We start from the raw sequence: 24,663 nt of genomic DNA, 5'->3' as shown, positions 1-24,663 counted from the left end.
GCCCTCCATCATTCCTCTGCCTCCTTCATCCTCGGCCAAAGCCTCACGCGGGCAGCCACTGAATCAGTAACTTGTTAGCGGCTTGAGGGCATTGATCATTAAACAAGCCGGCAGTAGGAGCTTCGCTTCTGAAGGCCTTTGGGTGGGCAGCCTGGTTGTCCACCGCCTCCCTCCCCTCCCAGTTTCCCCACCGCCCTCCCTGCTGGCACCCAAGGGACACACGGTCCAGGGACAGCACCTTTGATGTCAGTGTCACAAAGGAGCAGCTACTTAATCCCCTTTTCCTCGGGCTTTTCTGCTTCTTCCGCATTAATCTTGAAGAAGCTGCAGGCTCCAGTCCCAGCTGCTCCCGCAATTAATGCATTTCTGCAGCACAGACTCTCCGGGCGCAGGATCCCAGCAACCTCTTGCGGAGGCGCCTTAAATCTAGATATTGCTGGTCAAGAAACTGCCAAGGCTTTTGTCTTCTAGAAGCTGTAAACCAAACCCCAATATTTTTCTTGCAGATCCTATGAGTCTGGGAAGAATTTGCATCATCTTCTGCCTAGTTAATTACTGCAGAAATTGCTGAATGAAGCAGGTTTTTTTTCAAGTGTTCTTTACATGTGAAGGATCCCAGAGAAATACCTCTAAGAATAGCTGGTGATCTGGTATTTTTGCTTCTGGGAAAAGCAGGTAAAGATCAGGTAGCTCTGCTGTAAAGAAAGGGGTATGAGTGAAGCTGCACGCACTTTGCTCCCTTCCAACCGCTCCAGCACTATGAAAAGCCGAAGGACCAGCAATCCAGGCTTACGACTGCGACCGCTCCCAAATTCTTGAGTCCTAATCAATACGGTAATTGCACTGCACAAAATTAGGCAAAGTTGGGGGTTTTCTACATGCTCAAGCAATGATCAAACACTGGAGTTATGTGAACATCCAAGGTGGACCCTCGGCACGCCAGCAAGGGCCGACCAGCAGAAACGCGCACAGAAGAGGTGAAGTTATTCCTCCAGAGGCCGACACGAAACAAGCAGCAGGAAACAGCCGTTGAATTTAATGGTTTGGGGGTATTTAGTAATGATACAGTTTGCTGCACTGGATGCTTGGCTGGCTCGTTTTCAAGCAGCAGCACACTTTCCAACCATGTCTCGCAAGGGCTCACTAATAAAATAAACACGCTGCAACTAATATGCCCATCGCCGAGACAAGTCAGCCTATTCCTCCTCTCTCTGAACTAGCCGCTGATGCACGCAGGAGCAGGTCTACACACCTGGGAAAGGAACTGAAGTTCTCCCTCACCGCTCAGCTGGAATTTAACCTGCATTAACACATTCAAAGTACAGCCAAGTGTTAATACGTCAGCTTGGTGTATCTATTAACATCGCCGCACTGTTTAATAACCTGCTGTCATTAAAGTACAACCAGGTACAGCCTTGCATTTTGTCATTTCATAGAGAATGCACCCCTCCGGACAGGAGCGCAAAAATCAAACAGAATAATCTTATGAAAAACAATCTCACGGGATGAAGAATTACCAGCATTATCTAAAATGTGCAGTTGCTTAAATAAAATCACCATCTCGTTTGCTGAATGTACAAGATCAAGTACTGCCGATCTTTCAGCAATACGTAGGTCTTCTAGCCACAGTCCAGGCCTCCATTGCGCCCAGCGCTGTGCCAAGACAGACAAGGGAAGGAAAAAAACTCTGGTTTTATCCTTAAAAGCGAACAAACCTTCCAAAGCCCTTGGAAGTTTGTCTCAAGCGGAGAGAAATGGTGTCAACAAAGGTTAGTTTTCACTTCTGGTTTTGAACATGCCAAAAGTTTTATTTTATACTTATTTGTAGGACATTCTGATGGAGCGAGATTAGAGCAAACCCCTAAATGCTCATTAATTCCACCCCCGTTTTTCCTGCAGCAGGTCTGTGAGACTGGACGCTGAGTGTGGCAGCTGGCCGGCCAGTCCACCCACACGTCCCTAAGGTTGAGAAAACAAACCTGAACAAATTAAGCTCTGCACTACGGCCGTACTTTTTACCACATCCACGCATTCAGGCCAGGCTACAAACCTCTGAAAAAACAGTTTAGCTGTGATGAGATGATTGGGGTTTTACCAGCCCCCAACAATATTCCCAAATTCTCCCAAGTCCCCGTCGTTCCCCAACATCCAGCCATAGATTTAGCTCCCTCCCACATTCCCCAAAGCAAACTAACTGCCAAATTATAAGCAATTTCAAAACCTTTGTGATAAGCACCTGCAAGCGGATGGTGAAAGGTTTGATTTTGCATTTTACAAACGACAATCAGTATCAGTATTGGGAAAAGCAGCCTCTCCTCCTCGTCTGCAGGTGTTTCACTGTAACAACAAGCAAAATGCACGTTACTCCCCTTACTGCCAGCAAGCCTGAATCCTGTTCATATTCCAAAGCAACACATTAGCATAAAAGAATCAATTCACCTCTTGATTCCTCTCGGTAAGGTAATACCTGCCCATCATTTTTAAGGGGACACGCTGCAGAAGACAAGTGACTGGTACACGAACTTTTTTAGAAAGCTCACGCAAAACAAGTCTTTATTCTTCATCGCAGAAAATAAATACAGGTGCATATTTCATATGCTTTTCTATAAAAGCACTCCTACAAAATCACTTAACTGCATACAACAGTACAACCTTTTTGGCTTTTAAAATGCAAATATTATACAGTCACTTCATTTTATTATCTTTTAAAGCACTTGCAGCAAGCAGCTTTGGAAAAGGAATGCTTAATTTAGAAGCCAAATTCTTGCCTCAAGTGTTTTGTGGGTTTTTTGTTTTGTTGTTGGGGGGTTTTTTTGTTGTTTTTTTTTTTTTAATGTATATAGTGCAACTAACCTAAAAGCAACTAGAACAGTTTTTTGTAAAATGTTTATTCCCCACCCACCCCATCCCAAAAGACAAAACCCTGCAAAGAAAAACACAACTCTTAAAAACTGTTCTACCTTAAACCAAGAGAAAACAAAAAGTGGCTCAATAGAAATATTAAGGTAAGCATGACGCTTCACAGCTCATTATCTGTTTGCTTCCAGTTTGGCCCGGGTGCTTCTTTCAAATAAAAAGCATTAATCATCCAGTCCTATATTTCTGAAAAGGTACGACATGGACTCCCCGTTATGGATCCTGCGAATGGCTTCTGAGAGGATCATGCTGATGTCCACAGTCTTGATTTTAGGACACTGGAGTTTTTGTATTTCATGTGGAATTGTGTTTGTAACAACCACCTACAGAAAGAAAAAATGATCAGAAATACATGGCTCTGTTACGTTTTCCACCTCCCATACCAGAACTGCGACAGGGAATGTCCACCCACCAGATCCTATGAAACCACCCTTGGTGATAAAAGAACGAGATTTTACATTACTGTCAGGGTCAAAATCTTAGGAAATGCCATGCATTGCTATAGGATTGTACGTATCCATGGATACTAATGGCACTGTCCATCCTCCCTTTCGTTCTGCCACGGGTACAAAGGAAGGTACGAAAATATTCCCCATGCTGAAGGCAAAAGTCTGCTAGTACTGGCAGTCCTTCATCTCACTACTTCCCTAGTTTCCCATTGCTATAGTTTAGAGATGCGTAGATGCTACTATTCCAGCAGACAACTCCACGGTAAGAAAGCCTGTACCCAGAAACCTCCCAGCTAAATTCTTAATGTCAGCATAGTTTAAGAATCAAGTCAGGAGAAAATTCCTTGCTTAAAAAACCCCAAATCATTTGATTAGAAATTTAGAATCCCTACTTACTTCATCGATTGCAGATTCCTCGATCAGCCTGGGAGCATCTGATGATAACAGGCCATGTGTGGCCATCACAAAGATCTTATAAGCCCCCCTTTCCTTGAGGGTCTCAGCTGCAGCAAGAAAGCTGTCAACGTCATCTATAATGTCATCCTGTCAAAGTAAGATCACATCAGTGGAGATTCACTGTGTCCTCAGACAGATCAACAAGGCACACTCAGATTGACATTACCTCTTTTTCAAGTATAAAAATTTACAGACAACACAAAACGGACATTTTTATAAATGCTCGTCTGCCCTCTAACCTAGCCAAACACAACTCAAATGGAAAAAGCCTTCTCGGATCTGATGCCCAGATCCAAACCAAGCTGGAAGGGCCTGGGGCAGCAGCCTCCAACTCCTGTAACTTGTAACTCCTTTAACACCTCACCTTCAGAGGCAAGTACTTAAATCAGAATTCTATCTGGCCTAATCATGGAAACAAGGTCCAAATGCTGCTTTTCAGCATGGATCACTTCATAGCTCACAGAGTCAGCTTCAGTAAGTGTGCAGAATACTGCCTCATGGTATAAAAAGTGCAGTATCAAAAGCCCACCATCACCCAAACTTTAGTTGGTGACACAGCAGAAAATCTACTTGATTTCTGCAACTTGAACATATTTAATGTAATTTATCAAAAGCTATGGCATCTTACTTACCACGATGATAGCTATTCTTCCTCCTACGTCTCCAACAACTGTGATGGGCGGTTTTTCCTTGGGAATCAGCACTGATTAATGGCAAATTTTTTTAGAAGCGGAGAAAGGAGAAAGAAAGAAAAAGTTTATACAATTTACGTCAAGTGTGGAAATGTCTGTTTGGCATGGGTCATCACTGTTACAGAGAGAAGTGAAGCAACAACTATTTCAACCGTGACAGCATTACTGTGAAAAAAACCAGCAGGATTTTAATACATAATTATTTTTCTTAAGCTTAGCCAAAGCATTAACTACATTCACTTCCACCCAAATTCTTAACCAATTCAATCAATTCTTAATTTTAGTAAAGAGAACAGAGTGGCTTGCAGACACAACCAGTTCAATCACCCTGCTGAGATCCGAGCTCGGTTTATACAATGAAGTTTTGCCGATGCAGCTATAGATGACATCCACCTTCAGCAAGGCTACTCTGTCAAGGCCCGTGACATAGAGCTACACTCAAAGCCGGTGTCAGCTCAGCTTATTAGCTCTGTCCCCCAGAAAAATTCCAACAGAAAAAGTAAACGGGAAAAAAGTGGAGCCTTTCTTCCAGGGGTTCTTCTGACTAGCTGTAATGACACAGCCCCTCCTACACAGGGGACAGACCTCATGTACGACCTGGCACTAAAACCACAGATGAAGGGCACCAAAAAGAAATCTTTTTTTCCCCCATGCTCCTTTTTGATAGTCCATCACTTCCAGCCCTATCCCCCAAACCCACAAAAGACGATAGATAAACACTTTCACACACAAACTTACTTACTGGGTATCTCCAAACTGGGGTGAATAGCAGCTACATTTTTGGCTGTAGGTGGTGAGTGTCGACCATCCACCATGTCAGACTCAGCATCTTGAGCTTCTCCATGAATCACAGCAATTCCCAACCGTAAGCGCTCAGCAAATGATTGTGCTCTGTAGGGAAAGGGTTAAAAAAACCAGAAATATATTCAATTTAAAAATTTCCATTTTAGTTCTAAAGTTTCAGAGGAAAAATTGAATGATTGTAAAATTTTAGGAAAACACACAGAAGAAAACACTTGTCCCTTAGCATCTTTTCACCAGGCTTGCAAGAGTCAGAATAATCTTGAAAGTACCCATACCGGCCTTGAAGCAACAGGATAAATGCTGCAAGTCACAGAATTCTGATATCTCCCTTCTGTTTTGCCCAACAGTCATAAAAATATTTCTTAGCCTTCAGCACTCTTGAGATCTCATGCTTTGCCAGGTTCCATCTAACAGTAACCAAGAATAGCCTAGATGTCTGGATTGTCTATGTTTAATAGGAAAAAAAATATTCACATGAAAAGAGAAAACAAGTGTTCATCTATTTATTTTTAGCAAGATGTGCTCTAAGTAAGACAATATCCCTGACCTTCTGACCTTAGATATCCTACAGAAGAGAGAATCCAGACAATCATTTTGCCTGTCAAACCACACTTCAAAGTTAAACAGTCTGGATTTTTGCAAGCTTACAAAAAGTTTCCTCACCATGCAATATTCCATCGACTAAAATTAGAAATTTATGTAAAGAAGTGTAAAGTGAGCTGGGGCAGTGGGGAAAGCAGAGAGTCAGTGATTTCACAGACAGTGCTTGTGTCTCAGATACTGGTGGCAGCAAGTAAAAATTAGCAGATTGATCCTAGCTTACCTCGCACACCCAAGAGTTCGGTGCCTAGCCTGAGCCAGTCATCTACTCTCCTTCTGGTCAAAGTGAGCCTGGCACGTCCAAAGTGAGTCACTTTGCTCTAACCTTAGCATCTAAGACCTGTGTCCTGAATGACTTCCTTTACGCTTAAGCCTTGTTTCACTACCCAAACAACCAGAAGTCCAGAGAATAATTTTCCCATTGTGATGCTCTATTTAATTAAAAATGAAGAATCTTCTGCCCTGTGGTTATCATAGTTAGGATATTTTTCCAAGTAGTTAACTACAGATAAATTATGATTCCAAACATTAAGAGTTATGACTTAGAAGCCATAATCCTATCAACAAAACAATAATAATTACTTTAAAATGCAATATTAAACTGAATAAAGTACAAAGTAACAGTAACATGATTCATTTATTTTCCAGTGAGCTCAGAAACCACAGAAACATTCTGAACTCCGTCAAGCAAAGGTTCTCTTCCACACATAAACACTCATCTGAAAAGTGTTCTCCTCAATTAGGCTGAAGCATTCAATCACCCTTTTCCAAATACAATGTACCTGCTCAGATACTGCTCTTAAATGCTCACATGTACATATGAAGAAGCGAAACAATACAGCTTTGGGATCCTCTCCTACACAAATCAGTTATGTGTGCAACTTATCTACCTGATTAGTTAAAGGTATGTATGACTATTTGCTGGCATGCACAATTACTTGACGAGCATGAAAATGGTTCAACAAATGCCTACTCCCAAGAGGCAATACTGACACCAAGTAAAAGAAATGGTCAAAGACAAGCAAATGTAATGTAACTGGCCCAAACAGAAGAAATCACATATAAAGTACTGCTGGAAAACAAAGATGACAAAAGTTGTTCCCCTCACCATACTTGTACAAATTAAAGCATTTCTGATTTGCTATATAAAATAGCAAAAAACTTTCTTACAATGAATATCATGATTCATTGGCATGAAAGTCGAGGTAACTTTTCAACAAATTATTAGTTTGTCACCACAGCAAATACAGTGTCTCTTAAACCATCCACCAACTCTTCCACCACCTGCTGAGAGCAGTGTAATTCCAAACAGTTTAAGAATAATCAACCAAAAAGATTCACGGATTAAGAACAGTCATTCAGCCAACAAGGACTTCACAATGAAAATCATCTCAAACATCAAACCCTGTTTCACCGTGCTCAATGCTAAGCCATCTGTATTTAGGAACTGATCAACCATGTTTGAAGTTATGACCACGTTAAGTAATTACTCTGGATTAATGGTGCTATACATCCAGGCATTGTTCCCCATTTACAGCAGGAAATTTAAAATGTAAATGCACACAAATATAATATGATTAAATACCTTCTTTATCCTAAGCACTGTATGGATTTACCTCATCCTTTTATTTGTTTGGTTTTTACTCTCCTTAGATTTATTATGATTATAGAGATGATGTGAAAACTACACATCTGACAGATGTAGAATTGGGAGGGATTTAAAGGCTGCATCTTTTAATTATTGGATACCTGTCCTTCACTTGATCTTAAGAACAAAATCACAATAGAGATTTCCTGCTCTAACACAAGAGAGCAGATCTTACCCACCTCTTTGCAGATGCAGGTGATTTGGCCACAATTACAGCATTCCTGTAGTCTGGTATCTGTAGTAAATAACAGATAGCAATGTCTACTTCATATCTTTTGACAAATTTAAACTCAGTAAGAATCAGAGAACTTTATTTTGCCAGAATTTTAAGCATTGAACATTTTACCTAACGTAAGAAAGCAACCTCAAGAATCCATGGTACACGATCGGAGTTCACAGCTCAGTAAAAACAGGTATTTAGAAAATTCAGATTTGAACTTAAAACTGTACTTTTCATAAACACCATGTTATATTACAGATTACACAAAAGTTACTGCTTTAGAAGAACATCAGGGTTACACAGACAAATGTTAAAAGAAACAGAAAACCATCAAAATTAAAGTTTCCTGTTCAACTTAAATTGTCCTGTGTGTACACATGGCAGTCTTTAATCACTTGAAAACATAGAATTTCATCAATTTCCTACTTTTAGGGGGTGATTTTCAGAGTACACTAAAAATAAGTAACGCCTCTCTATCACATCATACTGACTCTTTGTACGGACCATCAAAAAGGACAAAAATTCTGCATTCACTGCACTGATCCTGGAGTCACAGTCTAATACTGCTGCCAACTGTCTTCTATGCAGATCAGCACTAGAGGATGCTGCTGCAAATGCCAACAGCAGCAAAGTGGTAACACCAAGAAGACTGGGTTTCATTTCAAGGTGTGATGGGTACATCAGTCAGTCTTCACATGCACAGCCTACTCCAAAGTCTGCTGCCTCTGCCCTGCCCCATTCTCATAACTGGCTTTTCACTCCAGACTCCTCCTCTTCATTTAGCCAACATTTCAGTCCCCATCTCACAAAAGTTTCTTATCCTAGTCTCCATTTTCCCTGCAAACAGTGACTCCACATCAGACGCATCTTCCCTTGTCCACATCTTCTCGAGCATTCCACCATTTGCACTTCCAGTCCTCCTTTCCAACAGCAGTTTATGCTCCCTCGAAGATCTCATCTTACGCCCTTCCTTGCAAACTTTCTTTACTGTGCTGCCCCAGGACGATCTGTCTGCAGCACACAGAGAACCTGTCTGTCCTTCTACCAGTTGCCATAACAATAGTCCACAACCACACTCAGTTGTAATAGCAAAAGCAGATCCAATCCTCAGAATCCCAGTATTAAGGGATGGAAGACTCTTTACTAAATACCTGGAAACTGATCTGTTAAAGTTGTAATTTCACAACTTTGGGGAGATGACACACCCTGACGTGCAGTTCATCACTTTGCTGTCAGATGTCAAATATGAGTTCCAGAACATAGAAATACTTGGGTTTTTTCAAACACAAGCAAGGTAAGTTCTGCCACAATCTTATCCTCAAACATACAAACCACGCTGGATTAATATTTGCAAAAGCACTCTACCTGAAATAGGCATGGGAAATCAAAAATTAAGTTCTAAATTTGGGCATGGGCCTAACCAACTGAAAACAAGAACTTTTCTGAAGACATGTCAGGCAATGTTAATAATCCATAATGCTACTAACTCCACCTATAATACTGGGAATTCAGCATGTTCTGTCCTTTACAAACACATAGTTATACAACAGGCTACAAAGATTAACATGATGGAAGGTATGGACAAGGCAGGGCCTGTCACTTGACATAATAAAGGCTTTGATCTTGTTCAGACATCGTTGCCTCATTCCTCCCCTGCCAAAATATCAAATTTGCTCTCAGCTTTTTAAAAATGAAGTCAGAAAGCCAGAAAGCCAGAAATGCCATCCAAAAGATGGTTACAAGGAGTTGTTGATGTCTTACTAAGAGCTACGTCACTCTTAAGATTAACATGTATGCATAGGAAAGTGGAAAGACACTAAGCATTGAACATTTGCTAAGCACACAAAGGAAAATGACCAAATTATTTTGAAACTACGTTAATTTCACTGACTGGACTGTCTTCATCCCAGAACACCAAGTAATTCTCTTCACACTAATGCATAAATTCCCGACAGGGAACAACTACAAGCCCTCATCCTCTTAACTTTCAGTTAAATGCTTTTTAAGTGATCTCCATTCTTAACAACCTGGACTGTATTTCATGCTACCCAATATACGCCATCACAACTCCCATTTGAAACATTTTTCATGCTTTGGCATTCACAATGCAGAATATACAGCAAACTGCTGCCACCAGGAACTTGAGATGAATACTAAATTCTTCCTGAGCAGCGCTGGATGAAACTTTTAAGAAAAGATACTATAAATGACCTGGGTGGTGAAGGTACATGCCAATATAGATCCCATGTGATCAGATACATTCAGTCAATTCTAGTTTTAGAAAGTTACCTCACAGAAAAGCAAACGAAGAAATGAAAAACTAAAAGTATCTTCTAAGACCATTCCACACATACTTCAGCAGATCTCTACCAATGTCCATTTGTTAGACCACAGGCAGCAGTACCAGACTCAAAGCTGCAACAATTTTTGTAAATCCCTAAGAGCTCCTGTATCACCATGTGCTTCAATGTTCAAGCAACATCACAGGCCCAACTTGTCTTGTTCCCCATATTTGGTTTTCTCTTTCTGGCTTTCTGCTTTTTTTTCTTTTTTAACTTATGAAGTGCTTACCATGTACAATACTTCCCTCCTGGTATACAAGATGAATAACTGTGGCAAAGCCAGAGCCTGGAGTTTTGTTCTATAGTCCTCTTTGACTCTATTACCAAATGAAATTATAATGATAGATTTAAATGGTGACTGATTCCCCAAACCTATTTTAACACTGTCATAACTAAATCACACTGGTTCGGTTTTGAGTATTTTTTGTTGGGTTGTTTGGTTTTTTTGGGTTTGGGGTTTGTTTTTTTTTTGTTTTTTTTTTTAATTGAGGCACTCATATCTCTATAAAAAGAAATAGCTTGGATTCAAAAGTAAGAGTGAGATAAACCTTTTCTCTCACAAGGAAGAAAGCATTTGCTTTATTCCAAATGATCATTAGTCAGAGGCATAATATTCATCTTATACCTACAATTATCATTTGCACAATTCATATATACTAATCTACCAGCAGCACTTCTCAAAGCACTTATAAAAATAAGATGGAGAAATGGACACATAGAACATCAGAAGTTAAGCTCCTCATGTCAAGACATGCTGAACAAACAGCAGGTGAAGATTTCCACACAAGACGTCATCTGTTCTTACTTTCAGAGCATGATCAATAGGCTCTGTTCACAATTTAACTTCCAAAGTGTTTTCATAATGTGATATAAATTACACCTACACAAGCAGTCCATCCTATAAATGTCAAGGAAATTGGAAATAGGAAAGGAAGAGGATAACAAGAGGAAGAAAATCCTCTTTTAAAAAAAAACAAGCAAAACACTAGTTATGGCAATATATCTACGAAGACAGAACAGCATCACCGCACGGGTAAGAAAACGCCAGCTCTTTGTGAAAGGAAAACTTAAGGCCATGGAGAAGAAAAGAACCAACTGCCCCAACATGACCTATCCCCCTTTAAAATTATGTTTGAAGAGTTAGTCTTTTCAAAGGAATTTGTTTCAGAAGCCTTGAGACGTGACAAAAAATAATTTAAAAAAGAAACTGTAATAGCAGGCCTTTCTCACCTCTTCTTGGATGTACTGTAGTAAAAATGGAGATGCTCTCAAGTTATCAACTGGAATATTGAAGAAGCCCTGTATTTCCTTCTGATGTAAATCCATGGTAATAAGATGAGTTAGTCCTTTAAAAAAAAAAATAGAGACATACACAGAAGCACAATCAAGAAAAGTAAGCGAGAATAACACACACACTCTTTAGTCTGATAGTAAGTTTAGCTTAAGTTTGTCTAGAACAAAATCTCTAAGCTGCATTAGAACAAGAACAGTATACTTAGTGAAAGTACACAGCATATTAACTAATATCCCTCTTAGGTACACCAGCATTATCATGTTTCGAGATTTTTACAGTATCCTTTTAAAAAGAACCTCAGAACACTCTACATAATTGACTCAGTAGTGCCACACTGAGGCGGGTATGATCTTTCTCCATTTGACATGTGACAAAATGGAAACACTAATAAGATAAATTGTCCTATGCCACATAGCAAGACCCCGGCACAGATAACATTAGAGTTCTGAACTCCTGAAAAATGGGCCCAAATTCTAATCATCAAAACACTTCTCTCAAAATAAGAAATCAGATCACACTTTGTTCATTGTAACTGCCCATTTTTCCCAGGGACAGGAGGAAAAAGACAGAAGAAGAAAAGAAAATGTGTTGAAGGCTGTGAAAATTAATAATCTCATTCTCCCACATCATCTCAAATGCCAAGGACAGCTACAAAGTGCATTCATCCAACAGGTAAAAATCAGGCTAGAAATGAAAAAGCGCAACCGTTCAAGAGTGCTGGAAAGGCAAAGAACTGTACTATGAGAGATGGATACCATGGTCCAAACCAGCCGAGTCCAGTAGACTTCATTTTGCCAGCTCAGTAGGACACAACACAAAATGGCTGTTACAAGTTTGTTTTTTTTTTTTATGAAGTCATCATTTGGAAACATTTCTAATTACATTCTCCTTTCTATGTGGGTTTTAAACTCACAAAAAACTCAGCAGTTATTTTTAAACAAAGTCCCAACTTGTGCACAGACCTCTCTAAACCTGAAAGCTGACAGCAGGAGCCCCCATTGCCCTGATTATTTCATAACAGCCTGCATTCTTACCAGCTTTGCACATCATTGAAGCCAGTAATTTAGAGACAATGGAGCCTCTTTTCCTCATCTTGCACTGCTTGCTGTACGGGAAGTAAGGAATCACTCCAATAATGCTTTTGGCACAGGAGGTTTTACAAGCGTACACCATGATCAGGAGTTCCATGATCGTAGTATTCACGTCCCTGCAATAAGAAGCATCTATTTCTGTATCTTGTGCATAAAAATCCTGTATTCAACACAATATTTATATCCACTCCAGGAACTTCACTCCAGGATAGCGGAGAGTATGGTGACCAAGCAACCTTCGTTAAGAATCCAGCTGAGCACCTCAGGATGGCAAGTGCCCTGGACCCAGTATTTTAATTCTTCACTGTAATTACACTTCAGTATTTTTTTCACTTGGCTACTTGGGCAATCCAGCAGGTTTTGTTATACCGTGCTGCTGTAACAAAGTAGTCCATAATTTATCTCCAACATCTCTTTCTATTGCACACAAAACAAAATAAATATATTTTTCAATATAGATCAGCTTTTCTAAGACTTTACAACATATTCCTCTATTGTTCAAGCCAACAGCAGGCTAAATATTTCACAATTACCATTTCTCTTCTGCCCTAAATTAAAAGATTGAGAGGGTATCTTTTTAGATGGTCATCAACTAAGAGACCTACTAAAGTCTTAGCATTTGTAAAGTTCTTTTCACGTTAAAAAAATAACTGTTTTCTGAATCATGGGACACATTGCCTAGGATATGCTCTTCCTACATTTAGAATTTTGTAATGGTGCTGGAGACTGGTAGCTGGAAAGGAAAGAATTTAAAGAGAATGACATAAGACAAAGAATGCAGAGACCCAGGGGAAAGTTTCATTGACATATTCACTGAAAATGAAAATAACAGAGATTAGCTTATACTGAGGTTTTCTTTGTGCATATATCAAAAAAACCCATCAAACCACGCCAAAAAAACACAGAGAAGCCTCTATCTAAGCTTATTATACTGTATCATATACATAAAATGCGAATTAAAATTAAACCAGAAGCATTCCTTTGTCCATGTCAAAATGATAGCAGTGTCTTTAAACAGTTACTCACTTTGAAACTGTTTGGATGATAAATACATCCTTTCCTCTCACAGACTCCTGAATCTGCACTCTTGTTTCTGCCAAGAAGAGAAATATGTAATATTTGTAACAGCAAAACTCAACAGAGTCTAAGAAAAAAAGGGTAGCCAACACATGCACATCAAAGTTAGGTAACTTTCCAGTTTTACCAATTAAATGCTCACCTCTGTTCGGCTCTTGATAAACCTGAACCTTCCCCATCTCAACTCCTAAGCGCCTGCAGGAGCAGAAGAAAAGAAAAACAAAAGTCAATATGGGAAAACGAAGGGCAAAACAAATGCAAAGCCCATACAACACAACAGTTACTGAAAAGGCTGTATTTCATAGAAGAAAACCAAGAAAAGAAAACCCCAAACCATAAAACCAGTAATTATAGTGGAAACTTCTTAACAAAGCATCTACAATTTCCAGAAGCTGCACTGCAGGCTAAGCTGAACTCATTTTCAAGCCAAGCTCAGAAGAACAAACAACAGAAAAAAAACATGCTTGATTACTAGATTATGTAACAATTTCTAATTTTTAATATATATTTCTATATACATTATTTATGTTGCCATATATATATACACACATGGCAACACACACATGCACAACGCTTAAAAGCCCACTTTTAAATCATTCTATATAGAAAACATGTCAATGTAGAGGGAATAGGAAATATTAGCGAGATCCATTCGATAAATAATGGTAGACTAATGACTGCTATGTTTATTTCACTTCAGTGAAAACCCCAATCACTAAAAGAAGGAGACAAGCAAGTATGCTATGCGCTTAATGCCCAAGTCCTTATAATGCACAACTTCAGTTCCTTTGCACTCTCCTTTCTCCATCTAACTTTGGGTACCCAATCCTCAGGAAGAAACCCACCATGTGCAATACTCCTGGTAATGTTATGCATCCTAATACTGCTACAGCAGCATGGTAAAAATTTCCTTAAGTCATAAAAGCTCTGCTGAAGCTATTCATGCATGTAAAGCTAAACAAATGTCCCCATCTAAAATATACACTGAACAGCAGCTTTGCCTTTCAAGAAAACTCCGCTACAAGAAGAATGAGAAAATGATGAAAACTTCTGCCATGATTATTTAACATTATCCAAATGTTGCTTTTCCTACATGTTCTCTACAACATACTGCAGTCAATCACAACCTGCCACCAAACAATTTAAACACAAGTTATTTTCCTTGTTATTGATCTGTTGAAACACACTGTGCAATACAGTACACTAGACCTTGTTGCACAATGTGACAGCTTTCCTAGGTAACTTTCCTTAAACAGAGAAATCAGCCTTTAGGAAAGTCCCATCGTAACAACACCAAGATCCTCAGCTGCCCTGCAGGATTTTACTTACTCAGCAATCCTCTTTGACAGTTCCATGCACGACGAATTGGAATTAGCTGAAAACAGCACCAGTCCACCCTTGGTTATATTCATGATGGCCCCAATTTCAGTTGATGGCACACAAAACATCAAACCGAAGTTGTTTTTCCGCTTCTAAAAGACTACAAGAGATCAAAGGTCTGTTAAAACCACACCGTTAAAAACAAAAAAGAAACAAATTTTCTCTGTTTAGAAAGCAAAGAGTTTCCCATAAGCCTGAATTTTCCAGTATCCTTAAGATTTCTTACCACCACTTTAATAGTACCACAAATACATCCTTACAGAACATTGTGACCCACAAGCCACACTGTCTACTGGCCTAGCTCAGCATACCTAATGAGATGGCACAAAGAAGGGGACTTCAGCCTGCCCTGCCTTCCTTCTCCTGCCCCCAGACTTTACATATCCTTCAGCAGAATGCTTCCCTGGAGGCCTTCAAAGATCCCCTAGACAACCTCCTAACTTCAACAGGTTTTTTTCCTTGGGTTTTTTTCTTATTTGAAATGTTTTCCTATGGCTATCATCTAGTAACACAGATTCTCTTTGCCATCAGCTTGTCCAGTTCATTTTCCAGAGCTGAGCAACGATTATTGCCTTTTTCAAGATCACAAAGCCAGTCAGAGGTAATATTGAGCTAAACAGAGCTCCTGGCTCTAGTAAATTGCCTAGAAGAGCCTATTTCCATAGCTGCCTATCTTTTCATCGCTTTGCAATAAATTATAAACTTACAAATAAGGATGAAATGTAAGGAAGAGTTCAATAAAGCTGGTAGCTGTAAATAATGACCTCTCGCACAATGCATCCACTTGGTGAAGCAGTTGTTGGCATTCTTTGATACTAATATTTCTCCTGTGAAAACAGGAGAAAAATATCAAGAGGAAATCTATACAATTTTTCTTTCCAAATAAAGGCACAAACCACTAATTCGCCAAGGATTTGATGGGAATCCATCTTGACACTTTTTATTCTTCTGTGTAACATCACATTTTCATTACTTCTTCTAACATAACTTTTTGTTCAGGCAAGAAAAATAAAAAATCACAGTGACCTGCAGCCACTGATAAACCAAAGTAGCATTCAACTGAAAAAGTACTGGGCTACAGCACTTCACTTCTGCTGTATAAATAGTCCAATCCTTCATCATCCACTTGAGCATTATGTAGGGGACTGAAAATATCAAATACGAGTGGCATAATTCAAAATAAAGTAAATAGAAGTTAGGATAAATCAACAACTTCTTTCCTGGAAAACTTCTCCCTGCTGAGAAACAGAATTATCTAAATGTCGCACGTAATCTGTTCCAAAAAATTCATGGTATATCAAGTACTCTGAAAGAGCACCTAAAAGAAAAACAACAGTTTTCATACTTAGAACAGCAGCTACGTAGCCCTCTAAAGAAACTCATTCAGCCCACCTTTGCAACTAGACTACTCTTGCTCAGTTTGACCTCGTCACAGAAACTGTACCTGGTTCACTCTCTATAGAGAGCCAAAGTCAAGTCAGGAACTTTCTAACAACAAATCTCTTCATGGAACATCTGTGCCATGCTCAACTGCTGTGAATGAAAACCTGCCTGGCATCAAAACTTCTGAACTGTGCAGAAAGAGAGCGCAAATAGCAGCAACTTCAATACCAGAATTTGGTCACCCAGCTGTTTTGACTCTGCTAGAACCTGGCGTGTCCCACTATACCACCAAAGCAATACCCTGTCCCTTTCAGCCTTTGCCTTCAAAGGGGAAGAATTTTTTTTTTTTAAAATCCCAGAAGGCAGTATGGTTACAGACATCAAGTCTAAAGCTCAACTACATCCCTCCCAAACTAAGTACTCAACAATTTAAGGAGAACTAAAAACCTATTTCTTAGCTAGTGCTTCTTCCTTTGTTCTGCTCAGTTACTCCCAGCTGTTAACTAATGGCCATCATCTGTCAAATATTCATAAGAGTGTTAAAGATACATCTTAAATCCAACAATGTGAGCATATACTAGAAACGCCTTTAGGTCTCTAAGAACACCTGAAAACACCCTGCTTGTGTGATTAGATAGAAACAACATAGAGACAACTTTCAGTGTTACTAAAAATATTCACATGGTGTTTCGAAGACACTTTTTTTCCCCCCCAACTGTGTTACCTTCTTCTCCATGGACTAGGGAAATGAGGAGAGTTAAGAGATCTGCTGAAAGACAAGAGTTGTTGGTTCCTGATTACTGTTCAGGGTGCATTTTACACCACAATAAGATACTAATATATTCACAAGCAACACTGAACGTAGCTCTCCACATAGCCACGTCAAGGACTTTCTTGCAGATGTACTTCAGCAGCAACAAGTGGACTACAGGTGCATGTGGTGGAGAGGGAAGTTGCATTTGTAGAGTAATATTGATGTATCAGCCTTGAAAGGTGTTGGGATGACACAAGCTCACAAAACTTTATTAGATGTGTAAAGACATGACTCCACAAGGGTACATGGGACCATAACCCTCTGGCTTGAGGTGGACTTATCTTCCAAGACTGCATCAGATTTGGGACAACACATGCAGCACAGAGTAGGCTGCAGTCCACAAAGTCCCACCCTTTCTTTTGGGCTGCACACAATTACACAGACGCATCATGATGAACACAACAATTACTGGACCGCATACACATGACGCCCTGCTCCCACTGGCTTTACACCTCCATGAACTGAGCATGTCCACACAGAAAGCAACAGAGGCAAGAATAACTGTATGGGATAACCATGGTGCTAAAGAATTGAGGGAGAAGAGGGGAAACTGAACCCTCTCTCCCATCTCCCCACAGGCAATTTCCCTGGCCCAGAAGGGCCCTCCATACTAACCCGAGCTAAACAGCTGAAGGTCGACCCTTCCACCCCACACCTCCCTACAGTCCTTCAGCTGCTCCAGGTGGGTTACACACGCCCTGGGGAGGGGAAGCCCGCCCAGGCACCCCAGGTTACCTGAGGATCCCTTCCCTCCTCTCAGGGGAGAGGCCTGGGCACGCCGCAGCCCTCAGCGTGGAAGCGAACACGCCGCTCCCCTTCACCTGCCGGGCTGGCGGAGGGCGAGGAGCCCCCGGCAGTTCAGGAAAGGGGCCGCCCAGGAGAGGGCCCCCCTTCCACAGGGCCACTCAGGGGAGGGCGACGAAGCCCCTTCCTCAGGTGGCGGCACCCTGTGTGGGGAAAGGGAGAGGGCGCTGGGGAAGGGGGGATGTCCTGCCCTTACACAGCCGGCTTGGAAGTGGGCTGAGCGGGCGGGCCTGCCCCTTTCTGAAGGCCTTACCTGCCGGCTCCGGCCCCCCGGCCCCGGGAGAAGGCAGCCCGGCCGGAGGGGAGGGGGAGAGGCAGAGGCAGCGGCGGAGCTCAGCCCCTCCGGTTGTCCGCTGGCAAGATGGCGGCGCCGCGCGAGGGAGGGAGGGAGGGAGGGGAAGGGAGGGCGCGCGAGGGGCGGGCGCGCGGCGACGCCCTCTCCCCCCCCCCCCCCCCCCCTTCCCGCCCCGTCCTCGCGGCGGGGCTGAGGGGAGCCGCCGCCGGCGCCATTTTACCCCCGCGATGCTGGGGGGGACCTGGGGCGGGGGGCGATACTTGAGGACCCCAGTACCGAGGCCGGATTTCAGCTTCCCCCACCACGACCCCCCCTCAAAAAAAAAAAAAAAAAAAAAAGAGTGAGCGCGATGGGTGGGTAACGGCGCCCACGAGGGTTGTAAGAGCTCCCGTGTAAAGGGGGAGCAGATAAACCAGCAGATGTCCGCACGGTGCCAGGTTTGGGAGCTCCCGCACCTGCATCCCTGTCAGAGGGACGGCCGGCCGGCTGCCATGCTGCTCTGGGCACCACCACCACAGCTGTGCGTCCTCGACATCCTTGCCAGGCACTCGGCTTTTGCCATCGGATCAAGCAGTGTTTGTAGAGAAGGAAGCTTTTCTGGAAAGTAAATAAAAGAAAAAAACCGAAACAGCCAAAACAATTAGTGGTGTCTCAGTTCCCTTATACTGTCAAGGGCATATGCTCTTTGTCCGGAGTCCCCTATCGGGGCCCTCCTTGCAATGTCCACTTTAACCTATGCACGAAGATGCATTTGGCATCTGCAAGGTGCTGATTTTAGTCACCCTCTAAAGCCCAGTTTTATCACAGGATGGCAACTGTGACAAAAAGCTGTGCCCTTTCACTGCTTTGACAAAGGTACAGCCATCCTGCACAGATTCAGGAGGATGAAGGTCTTGCCAGGGCTCCCCCTCTAAGTAAATAACCAAGTACCACGATTTCCCACTACCTGGCTAGCTAGAAGCTCTTTTAAAGTACGCTTTTCAGTATGCCCAAGATCAACGGCATTTTATGGATCGGACTTTTAGCATAAAGGTACAAATCAGGTTGTTTCTGCTGCAGCTTTTCCTCACAAAAAAGCAATTAAACTTAATTATTCCTGGACCACGGGGTGCATTGGAGCAAAGCCTTGAGCACCCCAGCAGATACTTCTGTCTGTGCTGGCCTTACCGTGAAAGGGGAAGAAAAGCTGTCGGGACTGCTCATCAAATGTGCCTGCAAAAGGATGACATTTAGATTCATATTTTGAAACTGCAGTTTCTGCCATTATGAGCTGTGTTTTCCAGTTCAAATACCCAGGGGCCAGCGTTCCCCCGTATTTCGCAACATCTGATTATTGCTTCTTGCATTCTGACACTCCATCAATTGTCTCCTTTCCCCCCCCAGCCCCGCTCTTTCAACAGACCCGGAGCTGGGGAAGGGAGAGCAATTTAACCTGGAGCCGCACAGCGGCTGCCAGATGTAGAGCTCTCCACTGGCAGCGCTCACACAAAGCAAAGACATCTGTCTGAAATACACGAGCAGAGAGGCCATGGGCCTGTTTGTACCCTCACAGGGATGGTATCCTGCAGCAATGATCTTCTGCCTTTCCGAGGGTCTCTTCCAAATTACACTTAAGCATAAGAGAATAGAAGTCTCCTACCACCTCTGTTCAGTCTGTATTTTTTCTGCTTACAGGCTGGTGCTTCCACAGTTGATTCAGAGTCATTGACCCTAGTACATTCCGGTTTTGGTTTGTTTTGGGGATTTTAGGACAAAGGGGAAGTGGGTTTTGAGCTTTTTGTTCGCCTCTTCACAGAGCGGCAGAGATTTCTCCCTCAGCATCAGCGTTCATCACAGGATTTCACCACAGGCTGGTATGGCAGAGCAGTTTAAGGCAGAACAGCTAGAAACAACACATGGTGAAGCACTGACCCATAATGCAATTAACAGCCTTCCCCAGAAGCATTTTTCAATACCCCAGGGCACCCAGAATTTGCTGACTATTTGATTCATGCTGCCCCAAATTCCTGACATCGCTTAAGCAAACCACAGGACCAGGAACAGAAAGATTTTGTCTTCTGATCCTTTTTATAAGGCTACTGCCTTTGTTTTCTTAGAGCAAATCAATTTATTTCCCCGCCTCTGTTTTCCTGGTCAGAGGAATGCAAGTTTAAAGCTCAGCTCCCAGGGGGGAGAGATTTGTTAATTTTACAATATGCTATCCAAATGCTAAGAGTTTAACAAATAGTTGCTGCAAAACGAGCACCCGGATTTTGTTTCATTTATTCCATTAGCAGTCATCTAAGGAATTCTGAAAAACTGCTGGGTGTGAATACACCGACTTGCAGAGATTTGTTGTTCTTAATCCAGATGCAACCCTGGCAAGCAGAGATGTGAGAAAAAAAAAACAAACAACAAACCAGCCAAGGTGAAGGGCACTGCTCATCCAGTGCTGGGCAGGACGACAGCCTGCATCCATCACCTGAGAAAAGACAAACGCTACTGTCATCCAATCTCCTGAGCTCCATCCATCACTGCTCAGCCAGGTTGGCTTTTTTCCTTTTGTTTTGGGGTTGTTTTTGGGTTTTTTTGAAAAAAATTGGATGTTAAAACTCACCTACCAAACCACCTGACAGCGAGAATTATCAGACATGGTACACCAAAGAAAACTTTTGATTTGAGCCTAACAGAGCACTGTGAATAGTTTTGATCTCTACCAGCAGTTGGTCCTACGACGCATCCCAAAAGCGTCCTCTACCCTACACAGCCCCTCTGAGCCCACTGGGAGGTTCTGCGGCACACAGGCACCTCCGCACTGAGCACAGCCTCAAGGCCACCACCTCCTGCCCCTGCCTTCAGCTTTGCTGCCTTGGGAGAGACTGCGTCGGATTTCCAGAAGATGCTGGCTTAGATATTACCCAGCTAGGGAGGCAGAATTCAAAACGGCTATAAATGCATTTCTGAATCAAGGGAAAGAAGAGTAATTTTGTCATTTCTTAGGAGTGGTCTGGAAAATAGAATTCTCTACATCTGGGAGCCAAAGTGCCTTAAAAAGGCCCCGGAGCAAACAACATGTCTTATCTATGTGAAGGGCTATGTAAGTAGAGAGCCCTCTGTTATTGTTTTATCAAATATTACTGCCTAGCCATGGCTTGTCTGTCTGCAGGAAACAGGCACTGACTCATTTTGTTACAGCCCTGTTCCTCCTGAGTCACAAAGCTTTGACTGAAAGACTCACTGGGTTCAGTTTGTTTTCCTGTTTCTAACCATGCTGTCAGTTCGGGGTCAGTCTGCAATGACTAACAGATCTGCTACATCAGCTTCAGCACGGGGTTATCTCCAACCAGCCTTCAAACACAGAGACAAGATGCTTGTTGGAATATGCAGCATTTAACAGATCACTGGACAGACAAATGTCTCAAGCTGGATGAGAGGGCGAGGGTTCGAACAAACATTGCCCTGAAACAAGAACCAGCAGTAGCACCTTTCGTTTTGTTCGCAGATTCTCTTTGCTTTGCTGTGTTTGTGTGCAGCTCTGTCCTGCAAAGTCTGCGTAACATCCAGTTAACATCCATCACCTTCTGTTTACAGATGTGGTTTGCCCGTCGAGTCACATTTAGAGAAAAGCAGTTGAACAGGGCAGTGAAGTCATGTCATTTCAAGGACTTTGAACAGGTACACAGTGAGTGCCAAGCAACCCGTTCCTCTCCATCCTACCTACTGGGTCCTAGCCTGACTTGGCAGTTACTGCCCTAAGCTACAGCTCCTCTACAAACAGAAAGCGCTCAAGTGTGCATCGTGCCCCATACAGGCATTTAGTGAACATACAGGAATGGCTTGAGTTAGTCACGTCACTACAGAGTGGGCTTGCAAATTGAAGCAGAATACCGTATATGAGAAGATTCTGTGCTTTGCATACACAGCTGCACAGGGATAGACTGAGGGGTGTGAAGTAAGATGTGGCACCAACCCTACCCAGTACAGCTAAGCAGAAGCTGGGAGAGGTACAGGGAAGGACCAAAGTGCAACCAGCAAAGAGCACCCTGATCCCTTCTCAGTTTGGTGCCAATCAGGACTGACCCCAGATGGGCAATAGCAGGTTAACTCCAGTGCTGGGTGGGACCTTCACCTGGCTGCTACACCAGGAAAGGCTGGGGAGACCTGGGTAAGGCTTGGCCTGCACCACTTAATAATACTGTTACCAATAGCTCTCCTTCACACCAATACCAGTCCTCTAACTTGCCATGTTGTTTCCTGCCTGATTTCAGCAAGCTCTGGAAGAGGTTCTGCTGTCAGACCTCCGTGTGCTGTCTTTTGCTTGAGCTTATCTAACAAGTCCATTACCCAAGAGTGGCACACAAAAATTTTACTCACCAGAAAAGTTTCACCAGAGGGAAGGCATAGGGACTGCTAGGTTTCACAGAGGCTTTTATTGTCTCGTTAAGTTCCCCTTAATGAGAACTTCCTCACCTGCTGCAGTCTCCCTCCCATTTGTTCGCACCCACCATCATGCTGCTGGTACTTTCAAAGCTCTCTCAGATCCCACTTCTCCCTCCCTCTTTCCTCTTAACTATTCTGAGCACAGTTTCTCTTTCCATACTCTTGTTCAGGTCCCAGGGAGAAAATACCTTGTCCTCTTGAGCTACTCCTGGACACATCTTCCTTGGCTGGTTTTCTCCCTGACGCCCCTGCAGCTTCTCCCAGCTCCAGAATTACCTGCTGTACTTTCTCCTCCAAAGCAAGGCAGCGACAGCTCTTGTTGAGATCCCTGACTTGTGTGCTTGCTAAAACGGTGTAGAGCTGCCAGGCATAGCAATAATCCTCAGCTGTCGAGGACCTGCTGCGCGCTCCAGTTCACCCCAGGCTTTAACTCCTTGAGATTCTTGATGCATCTTCGTTTAAGATCCTGTCTTCATTACAGAAGCAGGTGTGTCACAAGACCCAGTTACACCATGGTTGTCCCTCAGCGTGGTTAAAACACCACAGTTATTTTCTCTTGCACTAAAGAAGTAAGAACATCTTACCATCCTGCTATACCCTAGTCTGACCAAAACGGTAACCCTGATCCAGTGCCATTTAGGCCTGTGACTGAATCAGGACAGGACACAACCAGGCTGTAACTGGATTCTGCCAATTCTCTTTCCAGCACACAGAGATCTGTCATCCTGCATCCAAACTGGCCCCATGACATAATTCTTCCCATCTACACCAGCTAGTGAAGTATCACCGTCCCTTGCTACTTTCCTTGGAGGGCAGCTCTGGACCACAGCTCTGGCCAGCGCAGTTTCTGCACTCAGAAGGCACAGTCTGTGTCAAAACCTCTAGTCAAATATCACCTGCCAAGTCTTCCTGAGCTCTTCACCAAGATGTTTTGGTGATTCCATATTTACCTTGCCCAACACCAAAGTATTAACGACCTCATCAGACTGCTCACCCTGGTCTGCTAATTCATACCAAACACTCTATCAAAACTTGCTTATTCTCTCAGCTAAGGCTCCCCCGTGCACAGCCTGAACCCTGCACGCCCCAATGGCTCTGCTCATCTCAGCCCATCCCAGTTTGTAGGAGGGGGGCTGTCGGATCGGCCCCTCCGCGGAACCAATGAGGGCCTCACACCAGCGGGGCAGGGGGGTCAGGACCTTTCTCAACGACTGCAAATACTGCGGGGTTCAGGCTGTTCCACCCATCCGATCACATCTGAAAGAGCCTTGAGAGCAAAGCTGCGTCAGAGGGGGGCACAGCTGCCAAAAGAGCCGTTCAACCTCTTTGGATTGTTTGCATGCCTTTGGAAAAAAAATTCCCTTCTTTTTTTTCATTCAAGCTTTTCTAGATAAGCGCATGACAAACGCAAGTGTCAGAGAGAATGAACAGCCTGCCTCCTAGTTGGGAATGAGGGACTATCACAATTATCGCTGTGATAATGAGATAGTCTGAACATGAGGGAACTCGATACAATGGGAGATTTATCTTGGAACCAGTCCCTTGGCAGCCTGACCCCCTACTGATGTCAGCACGGTTTCTCGTTGCAGAAAGGCTAGGGGACAGACCCATCTCTATCTCAAGCGCATCCTGTAACACAGCAGTGACCATTACCATTGATAAAACATTTGCTTCCCGCTTTTTTCTCCCAATAGTATTTTGGCAAGTGGTCTCAGGAGTAGCTGTCTGAAAGCTTTCTCAGCCCCTTCCCCATCATGCAGGGGGATGTTCAACTTTGTAAAGACACACTGTTTTGCTAAGGTGTAATAACATGCCGCTTAGAGTGGAAGCAACTTCTGGGAGGATATTGCAAGAGAGAGAGAGAGAGCAGCTTGGTCTCAGGGCTGGAGTTGAATGGGGTTAGCCGATGAAACAGAGCTGCTGCACAAAAGGTATGGTGGGCATGGCTGGGATGCCAGGGAGGAGATGGTGCTCTGTGG

At 42.9% G+C, this 24,663-nt stretch overlaps 1 protein-coding gene across 5 annotated transcripts; it reads right to left on the bottom strand.

Annotated features, from left to right (window-relative positions):
• Nucleotides 1-2,463: 2,463 nt before the first annotated feature.
• On the bottom strand, nt 2,464-23,761 carry PRPSAP2 (phosphoribosyl pyrophosphate synthetase associated protein 2). 5 transcript variants are annotated; one of them, XM_074597546.1, is made up of 14 exons: nt 22,619-23,761; nt 19,433-19,477; nt 18,721-18,862; nt 15,677-15,796; nt 14,919-15,069; nt 13,732-13,784; nt 13,539-13,605; nt 12,456-12,628; nt 11,358-11,473; nt 7,745-7,800; nt 5,256-5,404; nt 4,454-4,524; nt 3,762-3,908; nt 2,464-3,239 (listed from the first exon to the last, which is right to left on the bottom strand). In XM_074597546.1, exons 5-14 carry the CDS (start codon nt 15,035-15,037, stop codon nt 3,081-3,083), a joined length of 1,110 nt encoding a protein of 369 aa, XP_074453647.1. In that variant the 5' UTR covers nt 15,038-15,069; nt 15,677-15,796; nt 18,721-18,862; nt 19,433-19,477; nt 22,619-23,761; the 3' UTR covers nt 2,464-3,080. The 5 variants fall into 5 exon arrangements, with proteins under 5 accessions (XP_074453647.1, XP_074453649.1, XP_074453651.1 ...); XM_074597548.1 differs by lacking the exon at nt 19,433-19,477; XM_074597550.1 differs by lacking the exons at nt 15,677-15,796; nt 22,619-23,761 and having other exon boundaries at nt 19,433-20,131.
• Nucleotides 23,762-24,663: the final 902 nt, after the last annotated feature.

The sequence above is a fragment of the Larus michahellis genome, chromosome 8 (assembly GCF_964199755.1).
Source record: "Larus michahellis chromosome 8, bLarMic1.1, whole genome shotgun sequence".
Classification (NCBI taxonomy): domain Eukaryota; kingdom Metazoa; phylum Chordata; class Aves; order Charadriiformes; family Laridae; genus Larus; species Larus michahellis.
The sequence above is the reverse complement of the archived record's forward strand: the minus strand, read 5'-3'. Positions and strand labels throughout refer to the sequence as shown.

What these genes read in the sequence shown, in the direction of transcription:
- PRPSAP2 (XM_074597546.1), bottom strand. Translation starts at nt 15,037, where the DNA reads ATGTTTTGTGTGCCATCAACTGAAATTGGGGCCATCATGAATATAACC. An exon ending in CTGTCAAAGAGGATTGCTGA is followed by an intron (nt 13,785 to 14,918) that starts GTAAGTAAAATC and finishes CTGCTCCTGCAG; the next exon opens with GCGCTTAGGAGTTGAGATGG. An exon ending in TTCAATGATGTGCAAAGCTG is followed by an intron (nt 11,474 to 12,455) that starts GTAAGAATGCAG and finishes TTTTTTTTAAAG; the next exon opens with GACTAACTCATCTTATTACC.